Genomic DNA, 20064 nt, shown 5'->3' with positions numbered 1-20064 from the left:
AACTACTGCTCTGAGGGGCTGTGACCCACAGGTTGAGAACCACTGCTTGAGGCTTGTCATTTCTTAGTCATAGTTACGTTGCTATGTAGACTTACATAACACCAGGCTTCCATAACACGGAAGATTCCATGTAGAGGCCTGTACCGGTGGACCTTGGTGTGTCTTAGAAGCTGTGTGGCCCTCCTCTGGTGGCTTCCCTGGCGTCGGGCATGGCCCTGAAGTTTGGGTGAGGGGCAAGGTGATCAGGTCCTCTTTGGAAAATACTGGTTGATCATCACTCTTCCCATTTCCGACAAAAGCACAAGGAAGGGGGTCACAGAAGGTCCAGAGCGCTTCTGCTCCCACCTCTGGTGCTAGTATCACTGCTTCTGTAAAGAGAGACCTCAGAGTCTGAAGGGAATGGAGGGCCCTAAGGCTTGGCACCTGCATCTGCCAACACAGTGGTAAGGCCAGTGCAGGAAGAATACAGAAACTCTGCTCTGGCCAAGTCTAGCAGGCACCCAGAGGAGTGGCATCTAGAGCCGCCCTGCCTGAGGTGGGCAAGAGCAGCATAAGAGTGCAGCTGCTGACTGGAGGGCCGGCGTCCACAAGTGAGACGGCAAACACAGCTGGAGCCTACTGGAATTCAGAAGGATTCCAGAGTCCCCTGCACCTTGCAAAGCCTGCTGTGCACACCTGGTCCCAACTCTGCCTTGGGGACATCAGGCTGGCATCAGGAAATGAGCCAGTGCCTACGCCCTAGAGAGCCAGTCAATAAACACGGTTCGGCCTGCCATGGTCATCAGGGATCCAGGGCAGAAGCTGGAAGGGGACAGGCTGCTGGAAACTCCTCAATCCTAGTGCTCCCTTCTTTCCCCTTACCTTTCATTTCTCTTGAGACTGTATCCTCCCTTGGGTCTGTGATGCCCAGAATCAGGGTTCTCAACTCCCGGTTAGATTCCTAGAGACTCAGCCCTGGGTCTAGGCAATGATCAGAAGTTTCTGGAAAACTGGCCCATCTAGACATTGTAGCCTGGTAACCCAGACTGAATGAACTCCTGGCAGGCTGAGCTCCATGAAGAAAATGCCTCTGCCTCAGGCTATCTCCATCAACAACAGGCCTCAGGAAGCAGGAGAGACCACACACTTTAAGTCAGTACCTAGTGTCTGTTAAGTTTTGGGCAACTGCTGTCTCCATCTGAAATCCTAGCAGTGTGTTGGGTGCTTAGCTGCTGTAGGGCTGAGAGACCCCCTTCGTGGGTAATGTGGTTAGTGAAAGTCACACTTCTGTAGTAATAAGGGGCGGCGGGGCTGCGTCCCCAGCACCCCGGCTGCCTGGCTAGCTTATGCCCGAAATAATTACATGGACACTGTATTCTTTTAATCACTGCTTGGCTCATTTCTATCTAGCCTCTTCTAGACTAACTCTCGCACCTGGACTAGCCCATTTCTAATATTCTATGTAGCACAGCTAGGTGCGCTTACCAGGAAGATTCTAGCCTAGTCCATCCTGGGTCGGAGCTTCATAGCGTGTGTCTGCCCGGGAGCGGGGCATGGCGTCTCTCTCAGGCCTCTGCTCCCGAGAGGAGAGCTGTGGAGTCTGAGCTCACTTCTTCTTCCTCCCAGCGTTCTGTTCTGTTTACTCCTCCCACCTATCTTCTAACCAATGAGGGCCAAGCAGTTTCTTTTTATTTAACCAATGACCTTCCTCCATCACACTTCAGCTAAGCCAGTGCTACTGTTGGTACCTGGTACAAACACTGACTTCCAGGGCTGGGGAAAGCAGCGGCAAGCAGCAGTGTACTTCACCAGAATACTGGGGTCAGCTTGAGAGCTCTTGACTTTCATTACCAATCTCCCAGATTGAGGATTACTCAAATCAGCCCAGGCCTTGAATAGTATAGTTAGTTTGATTTCCATTGTTGTGATTAACACCACGATTAAAAGAAACTTGGAGAGGAAAGGGGCTGTTTCACCTTACAACTTGTGGACCACAGCCTGTCAGTGGGGAAGTCAGGGCAAGGACTCATGGCAGGAGCCTGGAGGCAGGAGCTGAAGCACAGAGGGATGTTGCTCACTGGCTTGCTCAGCCTACTTCCTTATAGAACTCAAGACCACCTGACTAGGGTGGCACCGCCTCCGTCCTGCATAAATCATTATTCAAGCCAGTCTGATGGAAGCATTTTCTCAGTTGAGGTTTCCTCCTCCCAGATGACGCTACCATGTATCCAGTTGACAAAAAAAAAAAAAAAAACAAACCACCCCAGCACATCTAACAAATGTCAGATCCAGGGAACCAAACTGGCAAATGCGGATGCGGATATACAACAATTCTTCTACTAATCAAAGGTCTGCTGTTACACACATAAGTGATAACATCAGAAAGCAAGAGACAGAGACCAGTCTAATGACATCCAGAGTACAAAGCCACCCTCCCAATATTCTCTATCCCACAGTGAGAGGACTCTGATCTCAGATCAGCCCTTCCCAGGCTTTGCCTCCAGCACCAGTTAGGAAGAGCATAGTAAGTACTAACCCAGCACTAATGGGACTGACGCATGAAAGAAAAAAACAAAAACAAAACTTGAGGCTCCACTCACGGCTTTTCTCGGCAGAGCCTAAATCTCTGGTTCTCAAAATCTGAAAGGGATGACAAGGACACAGCCATTGTGCCATTAGGCTGATGGTGGAGGAGAATCACCATGGCTCCAGAGAGGAGGACCCCTAAGGCTAAAGACCCAGGAGCCTTGAGCAGGGACACACAAGAACCCTGGAAGCCTCCGTCTCCCCAGTATAAGATGGAGAGGAAATTCACCCTACCAAGTCCTGTCAGTGAGTCGGTAAAGATAGGTGCATACAGGGATGCCCTAGGTCGGCCGTCTTGTGAACACCCTGCTTGTCCCCATCTTCTCCCCTCCCCTGAAGGAGCTAACCGAAAGAATCCATTTTGGCCATTTCATTTTTCTCTGCTATAGACTGGATGTTTGTGTACCCCAAAATTTGCATGTTGAAATTTCAATTCCCTATGGACTAGTGTTCAGAGGCAGGCCTGTGAGAGATAATTTAGTTAGAAGAGTAGAGTACTTATGAGTACTTATGAGTGTCCTTAAAAGAGGAGACCAGAGAGACCTTTCCAATGCCATCAACATCCCTGTGTGTGTATTCAAAAGCCAGAAATGAAGCCTTACCAGACAACATGTCTTCCAGCACCTTAAAGAGAGTCAGTGTTGGTGTTTAAAGCACCCGTGTGGTTCTTCTATCCTAACAGCCAAGTCAACAAAGACAGTCCCCTCCAAGCGTGTAGAACATAAACAAAGGCCTCTAAAGAGCAGGGCTGTCAGGTGTTGTGCAGAACCCAAGAGCCTCGCCAAAGGCTGAGCAGCGAGTTGTGGCCCAGAGTAAGGGGCTGGGAGAGGCTGGTGGAGGTTGCATATTCATGTATGGCTGGAACAAGGCTTTGGGCCTGGGTACAGACGAGGGAAATGTCATTTCGGTGTTCTAAATGGCTCCTTGTGGTGTGTGCGAGCTGATACCTCCAAACACCACCCCAAAGCCCAGCAAGAGGCATCAATTCCAATTTCCTAGGGCCTTCTGGGTGTGATAAAGTCAACCTGCCATCTCTCCTCTTTTCCTGCTTCCCTTACTCAGAACGGAAAACGCCATTCAATTAAGGCGATTACATCCTCCCTAAGACAGTGGGCTTGAAAACCACACCACAGGCAAGTGGTCAGACTGGTGGTGGGACAAACCCCAGAGGCCTCCTGTGGCGAGCAGCAAGCCAGGGAGCAGAAGACAGCAGCACCACGTTGGCCCTGGGCCAATGGAGACGGCCCCGGCCCTAAACAGACAAAGTCCAATACCAAGGTCCCAGAGCACTGAGTTTTCTCCAAACAGAGGGACCCATGTCCCCAGCCCTATTAGAACTTCTATTCCTGTGGCTTCCATGAGGAAAAAAAAAGGCTGAGATGGGCAGGAAAGGGAAATGAACACCCCACTCCATCCCTTTTCTCCACCCATGCCTTCAGTTCTTCCCTGAGTCCTATCTCTCCCAGGAGCCCGGAGTAGCAAGGAAACCTCCCAGCATGCATCCACCGGAGCCTGAGCCCCATGTTCTGAGTTCCATGCTATAGAAAACACAGAGGAGAGCAGTGTTAACTGGATCTGAATCCCAGCCTGAATTCTTCCTCTCCTTTACGAGCTGTCTGATACTTAGCAGTATTCTGTATCCTCCGAGCCTTCTTTCTGCACCTCTACCGTGATGACAAGGTCTAGTAAGCCTCCTCAAAACAATCCTAAGACTCAAATAAGATAATGGGTGCCAAAGAGAGCCAAGAACCATGGGGTGATGTGCAGGAGTAGCCGTGAGGTCTCTCTGTCATTTTAGGGCTGATGCCACACTGGCTTCCTCTGATTGTCATCTACTTTGGGTGCTAAGAACTGGAAGACCCCTTGCCAGACTGAAAAACCAAGAGGGCAGTGGGATTCCAACTTCAGGGTAATTTTGGTATAATTATTCCCCACGTACACATACTTACACTTTAGAAGGTGTTTCCTGGTGTCTGAAATTCTCAATTCACCAGGCATGCCATACTATAAATTTGTTCATTCTGCCAGCCTAGGCATGTCAGCCTTCTGCTATGCACCCCCCTACTCCCCACTGCTGTGTGTGGATCTCAGGGTCACATGGCCTGGTTGCCCAGCCTAATTCTATCACTCACCAACTGGAAGACACGGAATGCCTGTGTCGCCTCCCAGAGGCTCTGTTGTCTTATCTCAGAAGTGATAAGGATAATGCGCATCAGTGATGAATGCCCAAGCTGGGACCCCACCCCAGAATCACCCATCAGGGCTCTGATTGATGAAACAGCTGTGCTCCTTATTGCTGGGGCCAGGGGTAGTGGTGAAAGAGTGGCTAGCTATGTGTAGAGCTTCCGGAACTAAAGGTTGACACCCGCAAGTCCGGGCCATCCCTTGTGCTCCCCAGCTGGATGCAGAAAGGTCAGGGTTCGCCACAGAGGTGGCGTTGTGTGGCGCTCTTGGCCCCGGAGTCAGCAGCCAGCCTGATCTCTGAGGGAGATATGGAGAGCGTGACGCCTCTGAGTTCTCGGCCTGCCCCTACCTGTGTACCACACACTCCAGTGCCCTTGTCGTCACATCCTTGTGGCCCCAGAAATGTCCCCCACCACAGCAACTGACAGCTTTCACACAAGGCAAGCAGACACTGGACCCAGGGTAGAGGGCATGCAGGCAAACTGGACTCACTCCAAAGTTCTCAAAATGTGGCTGGAGGGGCAGGTTCACAGAGAAAATTCGGAATAACAAAAAAGAATAGTGCCTACAAGGATTAGGTCCGATGGGGACCAGGTAAGCCATGTGGCCAGGGACAAAGAGAAACATTCTTTGCAGAGGGACTACCACTCAGATGAACCCATCTAGGGCATGTGTCTGTAGGTCCCTCAGCCAGTGGGTGGCAGGCCAGGGCAGGCCGAGGCACTTAGGAGGGGAGTCACATTTGTTGTCCCAGAGTGTGCAAGGGGTCTGGCAGGAGGCAGCAAGGCCATCTTAAGGATAAAGTGACAACTCACCTTGAGACACCGTGAAGAACATCCCACACTTAAGGTGCGCCACGCCTGCAGAGAGGACCTTGGGGCTCAGCTCCAGAGAAGGCTGCTTCAGTGTGCGCCCTCCCATTCCGTTTGAGAAAAAGACAAAATACACCCTTGTGTATGCTTCTCCCCCTGTAGGCTTGGTACATCACTCACCTGTCCCCACATTGACCAGGAGTGTGTCAGCAGTGTGGCATTATCTACCTGGGGAGATTTTCCCCAGTGTGCTCTGGAATTGTTCAGGGTTGGCTGTGCCATGCCGGGCAGATGTCCCACTGTGTGTTATGATACCCAGCATCATACTGGTGTCACTGGGTGATCATCAGCAGTGTGACTCTCAAATGTATTCAGAGGGAGTGGCCAGACACTGGTCACTCCGAGGACATCAAAACTACCCCCAGCTTATAGCACTGGGAGCAGAGAGAAGTGAAGAGTTGGTAAGATCAGGGATTTCTTCTGACTCAATCCTGACCTATACATTGCAAATCGGGGCCTGGAACGCAAGCAGCCTGTGAATAATACCTCTAAGAATAATACAGTTAACCTTCCATCTTTGATCAAGGTTTGTACATTTGGGGGCTTGAAATAAAAACAAACAAAAACCCACTTGGATTTAAAATCCTCTAATTTGGAACTCGTGGGAATTCTGCAATTCTCAGATGATGAGTCACCGAAAGAAACCCACCCAGGTCAGTTGGCAGTGGAAGCAGAGTCACGGTGGGAGTGGGAGACCTGATCATTTGCTTACCAGGTCGCATGCACTGGTGACGCGAGAAAGGTAGTTGGGGAAGGAAGTCAGAGGCAGGAGTGGTGATGCGCACAGACTAACAGGAGAGACACGGGCACAATAACAAATCACGAGACCCGACGGCTGCCTTTGGGAGACTGCTAACACACATAGAGCCTAGGGAAGGGCGTAACTCAGGCATGGCATGGCCTGGAGAAGATGCCTTATTAGAAGGACACATGATCCTGGGCTCTGAAGTATGTGTGTAAGTTAACCATGTAGCAGGGACCAGAAGAGAGACATAATTCAAGGTACAGAAAGTTTCAGAGTAGGGCATCAGACGGCGTATTGAAGAAGCGGAGGAATGATGGTGGGGTAGGGGCAGATGGTCCAACGTGAGAATTCTCGGAAACATGAAAGACACTGAGGATTTGATTCCTAGAAGCTGGGTGGAGTATAGGAATATCTATTGTCCCCTGCAGTCACCCACAAGAACCATGATAGCACCTGGGTCCAGGTATGAATATGGAGATAGAGAGAGGCAAATGGGGGAAGGAGATCTTTAAAAGCAATCTCAGGGGTTGAGGAGCTCGTGCAGTGGCTGAGGAGGATCTGCATTCACGTCCCCAGGAGCCATGTAAAACGAGGTGTGGTTCCAGTGTGCCTACATTACTGCAGGGGAAGTAGAGATGTGATCATCCGCAGGAGTTCCTAGACTGGCAAGTCTGGCGCACACAGCTCAAGCTGCAAACAAGAGACCCTTGGAACAAAGTAGAGAGTAAACTGACTCCTGAGGTTGTCCTCTGATTGCCACATGAGCTCTGTGGCAGGCACACTCCTGCACTCACACACTTAAATCCACATACCCACACCACACACCACAGACATACACATAACACACGTGGACACACACACAGCACACCAACATATACACACGCATATATATACATATAACACACAAACACACACAACATGCACACACATACCACAGACACACATATAACACACAGACACACCACACAAGCATGCACACATACAATACACACATAACATGCAGACACACACCACAGACATATACATAACACAGACACACACAACGCACAGGCACAAATGCACATATATACAACAGACACACACCATAGACATACATATAACACACAGACACACATACATACAATATACAGACACATGTGCACACATACACACAAATAAATCTCGGGCTAAGAAATGGAGAGGATGGAGGACTCAGGAAGAAGGAGAAAAGGAAGCTGCCTGTGTTCTGTGTTTCTGAGGTTAGTGGGATCCCCAGAGACAGCAGTGGCCACAGACATCAACCGGGTACTTTATGAAGCGTGAGTCTAGAGGGAAGGAGACACAAGCATGGAGCTGGCTGTCTGGTGGCTGGAAGCGTCAGCTGGGGTCACTTAGCTAGACCTAGACACAGCCTTGGTATGCTGATGCCTACGTGTGAGCGAAGTCATGGTTACCAAATGTCAAGGGTCACACCTGTGTCCCACCAAGCCAAGTTCAGCCACCTGAACAAGTCCTTGCTCCTTAATAAGCTGATCAAAAGAGCCTGATCAACAGTGAAAAGGCAGAAAAGGGAATTTTATTCAACATGACACACTGGGAAGAGTGACAAAGAAATCCAGAAACTTCCCCAAATCCATCTTAGGGAGGTCCTGACATGGAGGTAGGATGTCAACAGAAAGCAAGAGATATGCATGGCCGAACAGTGTGGCCAGGTGTGTCTCCTGCCTTCCCTGACTTTAGCTCCAAGTCTCTCCTGCGAGGCCACTTGGTAATTCATAAAATCTTTCTCCAGGAGACAAACTAACCCCGGGCTCTCATCCATTTCCTCTTCCTTTAATGCCAATCCTTGCCATGCTTCAGGAGAGCCACTGGAGGTGGGATGCTTTTTATTTGATCGTGCAAACTAGTTGATCAAAACCTTAAGATGGCTCTGAGGCCTGAAGTCGGGGCCTTTTGTCACCAAATTCTCTCTCACTTTGCTCCCCCGACTGTGTGTGCCATGGTTTGTTTGGATGGGGTACGAATCATGATAAAGAGTTTCCGTCGGAAGAGTTGCCACATCAGGGCGGACATGGTCAGCATGCAGACACATAAAACCCTCTTCCCAGGTTCAAGGAACCTTGGAGTTTGTAAGAGAAAGAATCAATCATCAATTTGTAGAACATATGGGTCCTGATATCTGATCTGTCACAGTGCAGTGTGCTCTGGGAAAAGCAATGGCAGCATGCTGTGGGAACAGGAAGGAGACCCATCAAAGCCAGCTAGGGAGTCTGGATGGGCCTCGCCGTATGGCAGTAGACACAAAGCTTCTTCCTGATTCTCTAAAGAAATATGCTCCCCAAATTTGAGTTATTATGATTATTAATATTATTAATAAACTAGCGTAGGCTAGATTAATATCCAGGAGCTACAATCTGGAGAGGGTCTGGAGGAAGCCCCATGGGCCTGCCTTTAAGATTTGCATAGTGGCTTTATTTTAATTAGTTTACCTTCATCCTGAGCGCTCTGGAAACCTCCTGGGCAGCTTTGGGGTTCTTTTAGCTGTCAAGATAGATACTCACACCTCCTGCCAACAATAAATCGAACGCCACAGCTGTCTGACGAGTGGACTTGAAGTGGTGGTTCCATGTCCCTTTACCGCAAAAACTCAAGTACTGATTTAGTTAGGAAAGGGCTCCTTGCTCAGATTTCACTAGGAAAGAAAAAGTCCATCCCTGGTTCACTCCTGTTAGGAATCCCTCACACTGGCTATCAGGGGTACCTGGAGATTCTACGGACCACCAACAAATTCATGAATGTTAGGAAGAATATAAATTTTGTGTTGGTTTATTACCAAAAGTGTCTTTCTTTGAATTTCAACGCACAGATGTATGAATTTTAAGAAGGAGTTCGTCAGCCATCTGCCTTACAAACGGTACTATTGCCCTTTGGAGACGGTTTTTCTATTGAAGACTCTGCAACTGGTTTCATGAAAACCTATCTTCTTCTTCATTCTAGATGGGCAGTGATGATGCCAGGTCGCAGAATGAAAAAATGTTTGAAAAACACAGGTCCTAGAAGCCAGCGGAACAGGCACCTGCAGCCTTCACTGCCATACCAGGTAGGTGTGTGAGCCGGCTTTCCATTGTTTGCTGTAGCAAGCACCTGAGATGACTGCCATACAAAGGGGCAGGTCTGGTCTGGCTCACTTGAGTGTACAAACACAGTGGGCCCCATGGGTTTAGCCCCGTAGAGAGGAGTGGGTCATGGAGAAATGAGCGGTGAAGGTGGACGCTCACCTCACGGCAGCCGGTAAGAAGTATGGAAGAGGACAGAGCCCCCCCTCTTAGAGTTTCTAACCTCTCCCAGCAGTTCCGGGCTCCTCGAGGACTAAGCCTTTCATATGAGGGTTTCCGGGGGACATCCTGATCCAAATCAGAGCCCAGTGGAACCAACCCGAAAGCCAGCGCTGGGAAATACTTTCTGTAGTTGACGAATGAGCCGGAAGTACCACTGGGGAGGGTTGGACTGAAGCTACTGCTGTGACTATTCCATTTGACTCCAGGTATCATATAGAATTGAAGAAGGTATCTGCATGAAGCTGGTGGGCAGAAGTCATGTGGCTATTTTCTGACCATCAGTGAGCATCTCCCCTGTCTGTTTGGAACCACGCTGAGCCCAAGATCAGGTAGGGTTACCTGTGAGCAACAGCAACAGAACCTGAACACAAACACAGAAATGGTTCAGTGTGGACAGGGAACTCATGCCAGCTGTGGTGGTGCGTGCCTGTCATCCCAGTACTCGGTGGATACAGGCAGCAAGTTCAAAGTCATCCTGGGCTATATGAGAACCCGTCTCAAAAACAGGGTAAGGGGCTCGATGTGTGGAGGCTGAACTTCACAGAGAGCACCTTGGGCATTTTCCTGCAGAGAACTCCCTGCACAGCTGCAGGACAAACTGCAACAGCTGCTTGTCCCTCTAAGAGCTCAGCTTGACTGTAACATCAACCTCAGGGGCATTGTGTTAAATAAAATAATCCAGAAACAAAAGCACAAAGCGCAGTGTGATTACAAAGTAGAACTAGGGGTGGGTGGCAGAGCACTGACCTCCTGTAGTTAAAACTCTGCCTTTGAACTCCAAGCACCACAACAAGTAAAGCACTCTTGGACAAATATACCGGTGTATTCCTGCAATCCCAGAGTGACTGGTGGGAGGATCCTCAGCTGTAAACTTACACAACAGTCTCCTCTCAAACAAACGAATCAGAAAACCAAGGTAAAATAGAGGATGTGGGACTTAGGAGAGAGGCGAGCAGAGCCGGTGTTTCCTGGACAGAGTGTCACTGTGAAGCTCAACCCAAGCTAGAGAAAAGGGTGAGAGGGTTGCACAGAAGGAGTGTGCTAGAAACGGTTAAGATGGCAAATTTTATTTTTGTTTGTTTGTTCGTTTTCTGAGACAGGGTTTCTCTGTGTAGTCTTGGCTCCCCTAGAACCAGCTCTGTACACAGGCTGAGCTCGAACTCACAGAGAGGTGCCTGCCTCTGCCTCCCGAGTGTGGAATTAAAGGCATTCGCCACCACTACCCGACTAAAATGGCAAACTATATTCTATATATCTCACCACAGTTTTTAGAGAAGAGAATGTGATCCGTGGTATTATTGATAAACAGGCAGAGGAGGGAGAGCCAGGGAATGTGGGATCACTCAGAAAGAACAGAAGTCAGTGTCCTGACAGCGGAGGGAAGAGATGCTTTTGGAGCCCAGGAAGTAGCCAGAGGTCCAGAGGGCAGTGGTGCCTTCAGGACTCCTGCAGGAATGAGGCAAGAGGGAGGAGTATCTCTGGGCAGGATTCTGAGATGAGTGGCAACTGCTGAACAGACTGCCTGTGCTCCTAAGCTCCAGGTGCACACCGTAGAACAGGTGGACACGAACCAAGGAAATGGAGACTGAAAAGGGACATGCCAGTAGAAGGTCAGAGAAGGACACGGCAAACATGCATGCCCCACCTGAACTTCTGGTGTCCGGTTCATCGGGCTCTCCAGAACAGATGCAGTAAAATTCCAAATGATAGACATACAACCTAAGGGCTCCCCCCAGCACACTTGGAAGCACAGCGTTGTCAACTACAGGCACTCCTGCCCCACAGGACAGCTCTGGGTCTTAGGCGCCTTTTTAAAAACATTCAAAACTTTGGGGGCTGACAAGATGGTTCAGTAGGTAACCGACTGGCAACCTGAGTTTGATCCCATGTGCCCTTGTGACACAAGGAGAGAACAGACTCCTGCATGTTTGTCCTCTAGTCTCCACATATTCTCGGTGGTACCTACATGCTTACACATACGTGCATACATACATACATACATACATACATACATACACACATAGAACTGATTTAAAATCAAAACTTTGATTTATTTGACATCACCCTTCTGATTACCCTTCTTGAGCCCAGCTCCTGGTGCCCACCATTCTATCCTCTGTTTCAAGAATTCCCCACAGAAATGGTGTCACATCCACTCAGTCTTCTGTGACTGATGTATTACACTTAGCACGATGTCCTCCAGAGTCATCCATGTTGTCCCTAACAACAGACTTCCTTTGTTTTCAAGCATAAACAACATTTCCCTTTCATCCGTCTGTCCATGCAGATCTAGGCTGCTTCCATGTTTAGGCTGTTGACGGTAGTGTTGCTAAGAACGTGAGAGAGCGCTGTCTATGCGGGCCCTGGTGCGTTGCTTGTGCATTGCGCTGTTTACATGCACATGGCTGAACTGAAGAATTTTTATCATAATGTACGCATTTGTGTGGATGAGTGTTCTGCCTGCATGTATATTTGTGCATCATGTCGATGCCTGGTGCCTGCAGAGGTCAGAAAGGGCATCAGATCCCTAAAACAGGTGTTGCAGGCAGTTGTCTACCCTGTCAGTACAACCTATACTCTTAACCCACGGGCCCTCTCTCCACCCCTAATTTACACTTTCAACACCAGTGTGCACGGCCTTCTTTCCCCCGTCCCATTTTTTTACATTTCATCTATAGTATGCACTGTGTGCATAGGTCTGCTCAGGCCATGGTTTGAGGGTAGAGGTCAGAGGATACCGAGCGAGAGTTGGTTCTGACCTTTCACCATGTGGGACCTGGAAACCAAGCTCAGGTCCTCGGCCTTGTCAACGTGTATGTTCATCTGCTGAGCCATCTCCCCACGTGCCCCCTTTTGTTCCTGCTGGTTGACTCTGTACTAGTTAACCTAACAAACACGGTTTCTCACTATGGTTCTAATTTGTAGTTCCCAGACAGTTAGTTCCTATACCTGGTCACCATGAATGTCTTTTTTGGAAAAACACCTATGTAATTACTTTCCTTTTATCTACTTATTCTATATTTTTATAAGACAGAGTCTCTCTACATAGCCCAGGTTGTCCTGGAACTCACTATGTAGACCAGGTTGGCCTTGAACTCACAGAGCTCTGCCTGCCTCTGCCTCCCAAATCCTGGGATTAGAGGTGTGCGCCACCATGCCCGGTTTTCTTGCCCAATTTTTAAATTGAGTTCTTTGGTTTTATTTTTTAGGGTTTGATGTTTTGAGGTTTTTTGGGGTTTTGTTATTCAGTTATAGACATTTCTTATGTATTTTAGATGTTAATCCTCTGCGATATGCAGTTGCCTTTTTATTTTGTTGACAGAAGCCTTTTAGTTTAATGTAGTCAGCTCAGCCAATTTAGCATCTGCTGTCTGTCACCTCAATCATCTTTCTCTTAAGACCTCGAACTGATTGGGTAGCATTCACTTGACATTACACAAGGCAATCTGCTTTGCCCAAAGTCTACTGGTTTTAAAGCTGCTCACATCGAAGAAATACTGCCATGGCAACCTCCAGACTAGTCATCAGTAATAGTAGAGCTGGTTAGCCAAGTTCACACATGAAATCGACCACAGAGACCTTTATCCACCTAAGACTGGCATGTAGTGTGTGTAAGGATGGATTAAGCTGGGTAGCCTAACCATACCCTGTGCTTCTTTTACAGAAAAAAAAAATCCTCACTTTGCTCCTGCATCTGTTCAACTCAAAGCTCTACCTTGTGAGGGGCAGGTTTCTCTTAACTCCATCCAGAGTCTCACCAAAAGACACCGAACAGCTGGCGGAGACCGTCCTCCTCAAGCCAACAGACTATGCAGGGAAACAGGAAGTGCACAGATGGGTTCAGTGACACCTCCAGTATTGGCAGCGTGCTGGACGATGCAGACAGGGAGGTGAGCAACCTCACAGACCGGGCGTTCCGGAGTTTGTGCATCTCAGAGGACACTTCCTTCCACGACTGTGACCTGGCTCTGTCCCCAGATGTCACCAGCCAGGGGTTTGGGACTTTTCACCAAGAAACAGTGAGCCACAGCAACAGAAAAAGTGGGATTTGGAGCCAGCTTCCTTCTCAAGGCACAGAGCATTCTGGCTGGGCAGCCACCTTCCAACAGCAACCGAAATATGTTCAAGGGGAGGAAAAGTATCCCAAAAATAGTCCCCCGACCACACCAGCCCAGAGGAGACTGGAGGTGCCCATTTCTGGCCTGAGGAGCAGCAGCAAGCCCATCTCCAAGGTCTCATCATTAATTAGGTCTTTTGACAGGACAGAGAATCAACCTTGTGACAGCCGACCTCCTCCCAGCAAACCTCCAGCTCTCAAAAATCCCCCCAAGTTTGCGCCTCCCCCAGAAGGTGGTGTCAACTTCTGCTTTGATTCTGCCTTTTTGACTGTGAGGAGGGTACCTGCTGAAGTCTCCAGCACCCATCAGAGCAGCCACCAGCCTAGCAGGATCCCTGGAGAGCAAGAATCTCCCAAGAACCCAGAAGCAGCCTGCCACAGCTCAGACAGCCTCCTCCGGACACCTGACCATGTGGCTGACTCATTTGAACCAAAGTTCCCCTCTCCGCCTCTCAAGCCAGCCAAAGCTGAGCCAGGAAGAGGCAAGGAGTGGGTTCCCAGGGGGACTTTTCTGCACAGTGAAAATAGTGCTTTTGAGTCATGGAACAGCCACCAACCAAAGCTCCCGGAGAGAAAGGATACTGCGGAAACAATCCCAGAAAGCAAAGCTCCCAAACGTTATGAGGACACGCCCTTGTTAAAGGAGCCCCACCCTCCTGAGTCCAAATCCTCCCCTTGCCAAGCCCGGGCTAACTGCACTCAGGAAGAGACTGGATCAGTATCAGGGCCTCAGTCCACATCTGGAGCCTGGGGGGCCAGGGATCCAGGATCCCAGGCATTCCCTGTAGAGGGAAAGGCTTCACAGATTGACCCTCAGATGAAGCGGAACCAGCCCCCATGGAGGAAGCCAAAGATTGGCAAAGGAGGAACAGATGGTCCACATGATGATTTGGAAGACAAGAAACAGTCCAATAGGAAAAGCCTACCACCTCTGTATTCAAAGCTCAACCCTCAGGGTCAACTTCCTGAAAATGGTGTTCCGGACATGCCAGAGGATCCCAATGACCATTACAGCCCCCCTTTTAACATCAGTCAGCTCCTCACCCCAATTATACCCACCAAGCATGTCCTGGAATCCTCAGACACCCAACCAGCGGAGATCAACCCATCCCCTCCAGAACAGCTAAATGGGTACCAGGAGAAGGAGCCCAGTGAGTCTCAGTCTCGGGATAGCTACAAATCCAAAGCGCCCAGCCTGCTCTTCAACCTCAAGGACGTTAGGAAGCGTGTCAAGAGTACGTACAGTCCCTTGCCTCTCTTAAAAAGCTTTGATGAGAAAACCAGAGGTAAGCTTGATAGTGAACCAGAGCCTTTGAGCAATGGGGTCATCCTTCCCAATGGGCAGGAAGAGAACCCTCCCGCAGAGCTTTTGGAGGAGATGCCAGCTAGCATTTTGCACAGCAGTACCCAGAAGGATCCTGCTGTTAACTCCTCTGATTCCTTTGCCGAGAGCCACCTGGGCGATGACTTCCCTTCAGCTGGCTCCAGAACCCATTTCTGCGCCAATGGGGAGGTGACAGAGGGGAACGGTAGTGAGAAGGGAGATCCTGATGGGACATCAGAGCAAGGTCCCTCTGAGCAAAGCTGGCACCCAGACTCCAGGGGACACCTTCCCCGGAAACACCTCTCCTTGAAACTCTACAACAGTGAGTCTGAAGCAGGGCAGGCTACAGAGAAAATGAAGCCCCAGCAGCTGGAGAATGGGCTCTCGAGGTCCATCTCCCAAGAGACAGAGCCTGAGCAAGAAACGGGGCTCCGGAACCTACCCTTGAACCAGAAGTACTCCCCAGGCCCCCTGTCTCCTGAGGAGGAGGATGTTTTTTACAGCGACTGCCAATCTGATTTTACTCCGGGCCTCCAAACCAAGGTTAAATTCAGCACCAGCTCTTCGGATCAATCCTTTGCTTCTTTTGATGACCAGCAGAAGATGTGCTTCACGGAAGGCCCCTGGGACGACAGAAAGAATCATGGGAGTGCAGGTGACAATGAAAAGGACGAGAAGGAGACCGTGGTGGAGAAAAATGAGCCACAGCAATGTGCCGTAAGTAATGGACAGAGAGGCGTGGAAGCGCACAGACAGGAAGAAATGCAGAGAAAAGCGCAAGGTTGGTCGAGAGGGACACCCCGGAAGGAATCAGTGGAGGAGGTCAGTTTCAGAGGTTCTTGGGCGGGGGCTGATAAGGAGACGGCTCTGCCACATGCCAAGGACTCAACTCCCTTGCCAGCTTCTACCAACAAGCACAGACTGTTCCCAATTAAAGACAACACACTCAGAGCAACCCCAGTGATAAAACCCATCATCCTGCCTCTCCTGAGGACAGTGTCCTCAGAGGACTCACTTAGTGGTGGACACAAAGAGAATGAATTACCAAGGCAACGGTGGGGCGAGGATGCTGGCGGCCTCTGTGCCTCAGAAAGTCAGGAAATGTGTAACACGGCCCAATCCAGTAACATGCAGGGCCCACCGTGTGCGGTGTGTGAGAGCCTAGAAAAGGATCCAGCACACCCTGCAGCCCAGGCTGAAGCTTCTCAGCATGCCAGGAAGGGAAGTTTCTCTTTTCTACCACTGGTGGAAGAGGAAAGCAAGATGAAGCCGCCACCCCCAGATACAACAAGAGAAGCGCCAGCACGTGGTAAGGGAAGACCTGCAGACTCAGGGAAGCTAGCTGCTCCACAGCACATCCCCACCATTGCTTTACCCACAGATAGCTTAGAAGACCCGCCCCTGTCCCTGCCACTCGACACCTGCTGGGAAGAACAAGGTTTCCAAAGCCACTTTCTGTCTGCACCCAGAGCAGGACCTTCAGGAAGGAGGCTGGTCCCCAGTGAGGTAGAGACTTCCCCCAACCCAAGCTCTCTAGGCGAGAGCAGCACGTGTTCTCCTGTGGCCAGCAGTGTTTGGGAAGAAGCTTCCCAGGCTCCTGGAGAACAGTGGCTGCGCCAAGAGTTTCAGGGCCCCAGCCCCTGGACCACCCCTGGCCCGGCTAGACTTACCCGGAGAGAGGACATGACACACGGCCTCACATGGGATGCTGAAGGCTCTGATCCCCAACTCGAGCGGTTGGCAGATCTCAGAACCCTCTCTCCGAGAAGCGCCTTGATGGCAGACGCTGCTGAGAAACCCGAGCCCCCTGCTCTGCCGGAGAGGGCAGTGGGCAAGCCTCCTGCAGTCCCGCCCAAGACGGAGAAGGCCCTAAGGCGGGCAAAGAAGCTGGCAAGCAAGAGGAGGAAGAGCGATCAAGCGCCAGAGAAACACATCGAGGCCTGGGAGGGCAAGTCCTTCACAGAGGATGCGCAGGGGACAGAGAGGAGGCCGTTGTCTCCCGGAAAAGGTCCTCAACCCAGGTTCCCTGCAGTCCGCTCCCTGCCCCCACCCACGCATCGTCACTCGGTGTCCTGCGGCTGGGAGCCGGTGGGAAGGCGGCCTTGGGGGACCCAGCCCCTCATGCCCTTGCCCCCTTACCCCGCCACCCAGAAGGTGCTCCAGGATCCTCAGTCGGGACAATACTTTGTCTTCGATGTGCCTCTCCAAGTGAAAATCAAGACTTTCTATGATCCCGAGACTGGCAAGTATGTCAAGGTCTCCGTCCCATCCTCAGAGGAGGCCTCCTCAGAGCCACCTCTGCAGGATGCCCTGGCTGCTCCCTACCTACTGTACCCAGGCTTCCAGCCAGTGCCTGTAACCTCCTTGATGCCTCTGCGCTGCTCCTCTCAGCTAGCGGCTCCCACCTTTCTCAGACAGGGTTCCGGCCACAGACCCCAGAGCTCTCAGGGCGCTAGGCTGCAGCCTCCTCCCACTGAACAACTGGGTGAGTTCACCCAGCATGCCTCTGCCCAGAGGCCCCGTGATCCTCCCCATGGTCCAGAGGAAGAGGGTGCAGAAGCTCCAAACCTTAGCATCATCTCCACCGATGACCTAGAGGACTTTGCCACAGAGGGTGTTTCTTGAGAATTACAGCAGATTGCCTCCCAACTCCCCCCAAACCAGAAAAGCTTACAGTCACAGGACCTTTCCAACAATGCCTCTACCTACCTACCTACCTACCTACCTACCTACTTACCTATCTCTGTCTACACACACACACACACACACACACACACACACAACTTCAACTCATACTTAGCCATTTGAGATCCCCGTAGTCCAAAAAGAAGTGGCGATCCCTGTGGGCTTCCCTATGGCCGAGATTCATTCCCCTCTTCCCCTAGCCATCCCCCTACTCTTCTCTGATCCCGTAGTGGGGTGGATATGGCATGGGACATCAGCCATCCTGAGAGTTACTGGGTTTGGGGCACCTCCACGTTCTCCTTCTCAGGGGTGGGCTTCCTCAGCAAGGCTCCCTCCTTTGATGCCTCTGCGCTGAGGAAATGCTGAGCCTCACATTGGGTGGGAAGCACTCCACCAGGTGGACTCCACCACACCCAATCTGGAGTCATCGTAACACAGAGCAGCAGTCTTAGGTCCACTCTGGTGGCACTGGCTAAGGACAGATTCACTGCAATCTTGCAGAAGCGATCACTTGCACAGGGGTTTTCCTCATGGCGGGAACTTGGTCTCGGAAGCATCTTCTGATAAAGCAAAGGATACTACTGAAAATGAGAAACAGGTTTGCCGGTGTGGTCCTGTCCCTGGGCTTCTTGTCTTTCTTCTGTGTGGGTTCTCAGCTAGGAGGTAAAGGGTCATAAATCCTGCAGCCTCTCCCCCCAGGGCTGCCAAGAACTTCCTCCTGTGACAGACACTGTACCTTCTCAGTGGAGGTTTGCTGCTTCTGTGCACAGGGGTGCTATTGCCACACGGGGGGTGGGCAGCGTGGGCACAGCTTACCACGTCTAAAAGCAGGATTTGGGCAATATTCTGAGTCAGAATTTGATTTCAGGATTTTGCATCTAATTATTTTCCTAGCAAGTGAAACCACACCTGGATCTCACGATGGCAAAACCCCCACAGACCTCTACCCCACCCGTGCCATTTGATCTGACTACACTAGTCAGCCAGATGATGACTGGTCAGGTGTTCAAGTCACTTGTCCCAACAAACATGGCTCCTCCCAGTCACTGACAAGAGACAAGATGGAGGTTCTGTTTGGGTGATGCTACCACATCACCTCCAGGGTCCTCTCCACTACCTCCTCATCTGACTAAAATATGAAAAAAAATCTCATCTTGAAAGTCTCAAGGCCCCTAGAAAAGAAGTACCTAACCAAAATTATGTTACAAGACTCAATGTTAGAAAAAATGTGACCCCACAAGGAGAACTACCTGTGGCTGTTTGTTTGGGAAGAGCAGTCTTGAGGCAATATTGGCAGGGCTATAAACAGAAGCCAAAAGCTCATCGGGAGGATGTTTAGAGGTCAAGGTCACCTCTCCTGGGTTGTAGTCGAGGAACAGGGCTCAGGCAAAGGGTGGCATTTACTCACACTGGGGAGCAGAGATGTCAAGGTTCCAGGCCCCCACAAATGAATCCTCGTTCACATTAAAGCTTCAGTGGTCCTAACTTCTGAGGATAGCTCAGAGAGCAAAGGTAGCTCCCACCCAGGGAGACCAACTCACTGATTTGTGATCTCCTTCAGTCCCTCCCTGTCAAGAATGACAAAGCTCACTTACTCATCTCTACATTGTGGTGGTGGTGGTGGTTGCGATTTGTCTCTTTTCTTCCTTCTCTTTTCCTTCCTCTATCCCTCCCTTTCCTCCTGCCTCTCTTCCTTCCTTTCTTCTTCTGTCCCTCCTTCCTTTCTACAAAGCTTTACCCTATGATAGACACTTCAGTTGGACACTAAAATTACCATGATAAGATCTGGTCTCTGCACACTTGGAGTTTCAGCATAACAGGCAAGGAAGACAATTACCATCCCGTATGTTCACTAATTTAGAGGTAGCTCTGAGGAGCACCTAAGTCATCGCAGAAGGAAAGGGGGCTTCCTTGGGCAGATGGCATCTGAGCCAAGTCAAGACACCCAAGGTGTCGCATTGGCCCATTAAGACTGAAGGCCTCCCCTACCATTTGTTTAGCAAAGATGACATTGATCAAATACTAAGAGATTTGTCATACCATACCAAAGTACATTAACTTAGCTAATTATTCATTATTATTTCTAATCAGAGCAAGAGCTGAAATTGTAGCCTCGTGGGATGGACTTGTTGATACATCCTTCAGCTTTTGAACTGATATTTCACCCACTTGGTTGCCCAAAAATATCCCTCCTTCTGCCACTATATCTAACGAAGGAGGAGTGAGAATATGAACAGGTGTAGCTTGTGGAGACT

At 50.2% G+C, this 20064-nt stretch overlaps 1 protein-coding gene across 4 annotated transcripts in view; it reads left to right on the top strand.

The window, feature by feature from the left end:
• The window catches only part of CUNH10orf71 (chromosome unknown C10orf71 homolog), a 50031-nt gene extending 31509 nt beyond the window's left edge, over positions 1–18522 (top strand). For 3 of the 4 annotated variants that reach the window (XM_041662311.1, XM_041662309.1, XM_041662310.1), the window contains exons 3-5: positions 9343–9445; positions 9890–10012; positions 13348–18522. In XM_041662311.1, the coding sequence (XP_041518245.1) occupies positions 13493–17749 (4257 nt within the window). In that variant the 5' untranslated portion in view covers positions 9343–9445; positions 9890–10012; positions 13348–13492 and the 3' untranslated portion in view covers positions 17750–18522. The remainder of the gene's footprint in view (positions 1–9342; positions 9446–9889; positions 10013–13347) is intronic. The other variant, XM_041662312.1, reaches the window with a different exon arrangement.
• The last annotated feature ends 1542 nt before the right edge of the window (positions 18523–20064 follow it).

The sequence above is a fragment of the Microtus oregoni genome, unplaced genomic scaffold (assembly GCF_018167655.1).
Source record: "Microtus oregoni isolate MIOR12 unplaced genomic scaffold, Mior012 000013F_ref0000133, whole genome shotgun sequence".
In the NCBI taxonomy this organism is placed as follows: Eukaryota; Metazoa; Chordata; class Mammalia; order Rodentia; family Cricetidae; genus Microtus; species Microtus oregoni.
The sequence above is the reverse complement of the archived record's forward strand: the minus strand, read 5'-3'. Positions and strand labels throughout refer to the sequence as shown.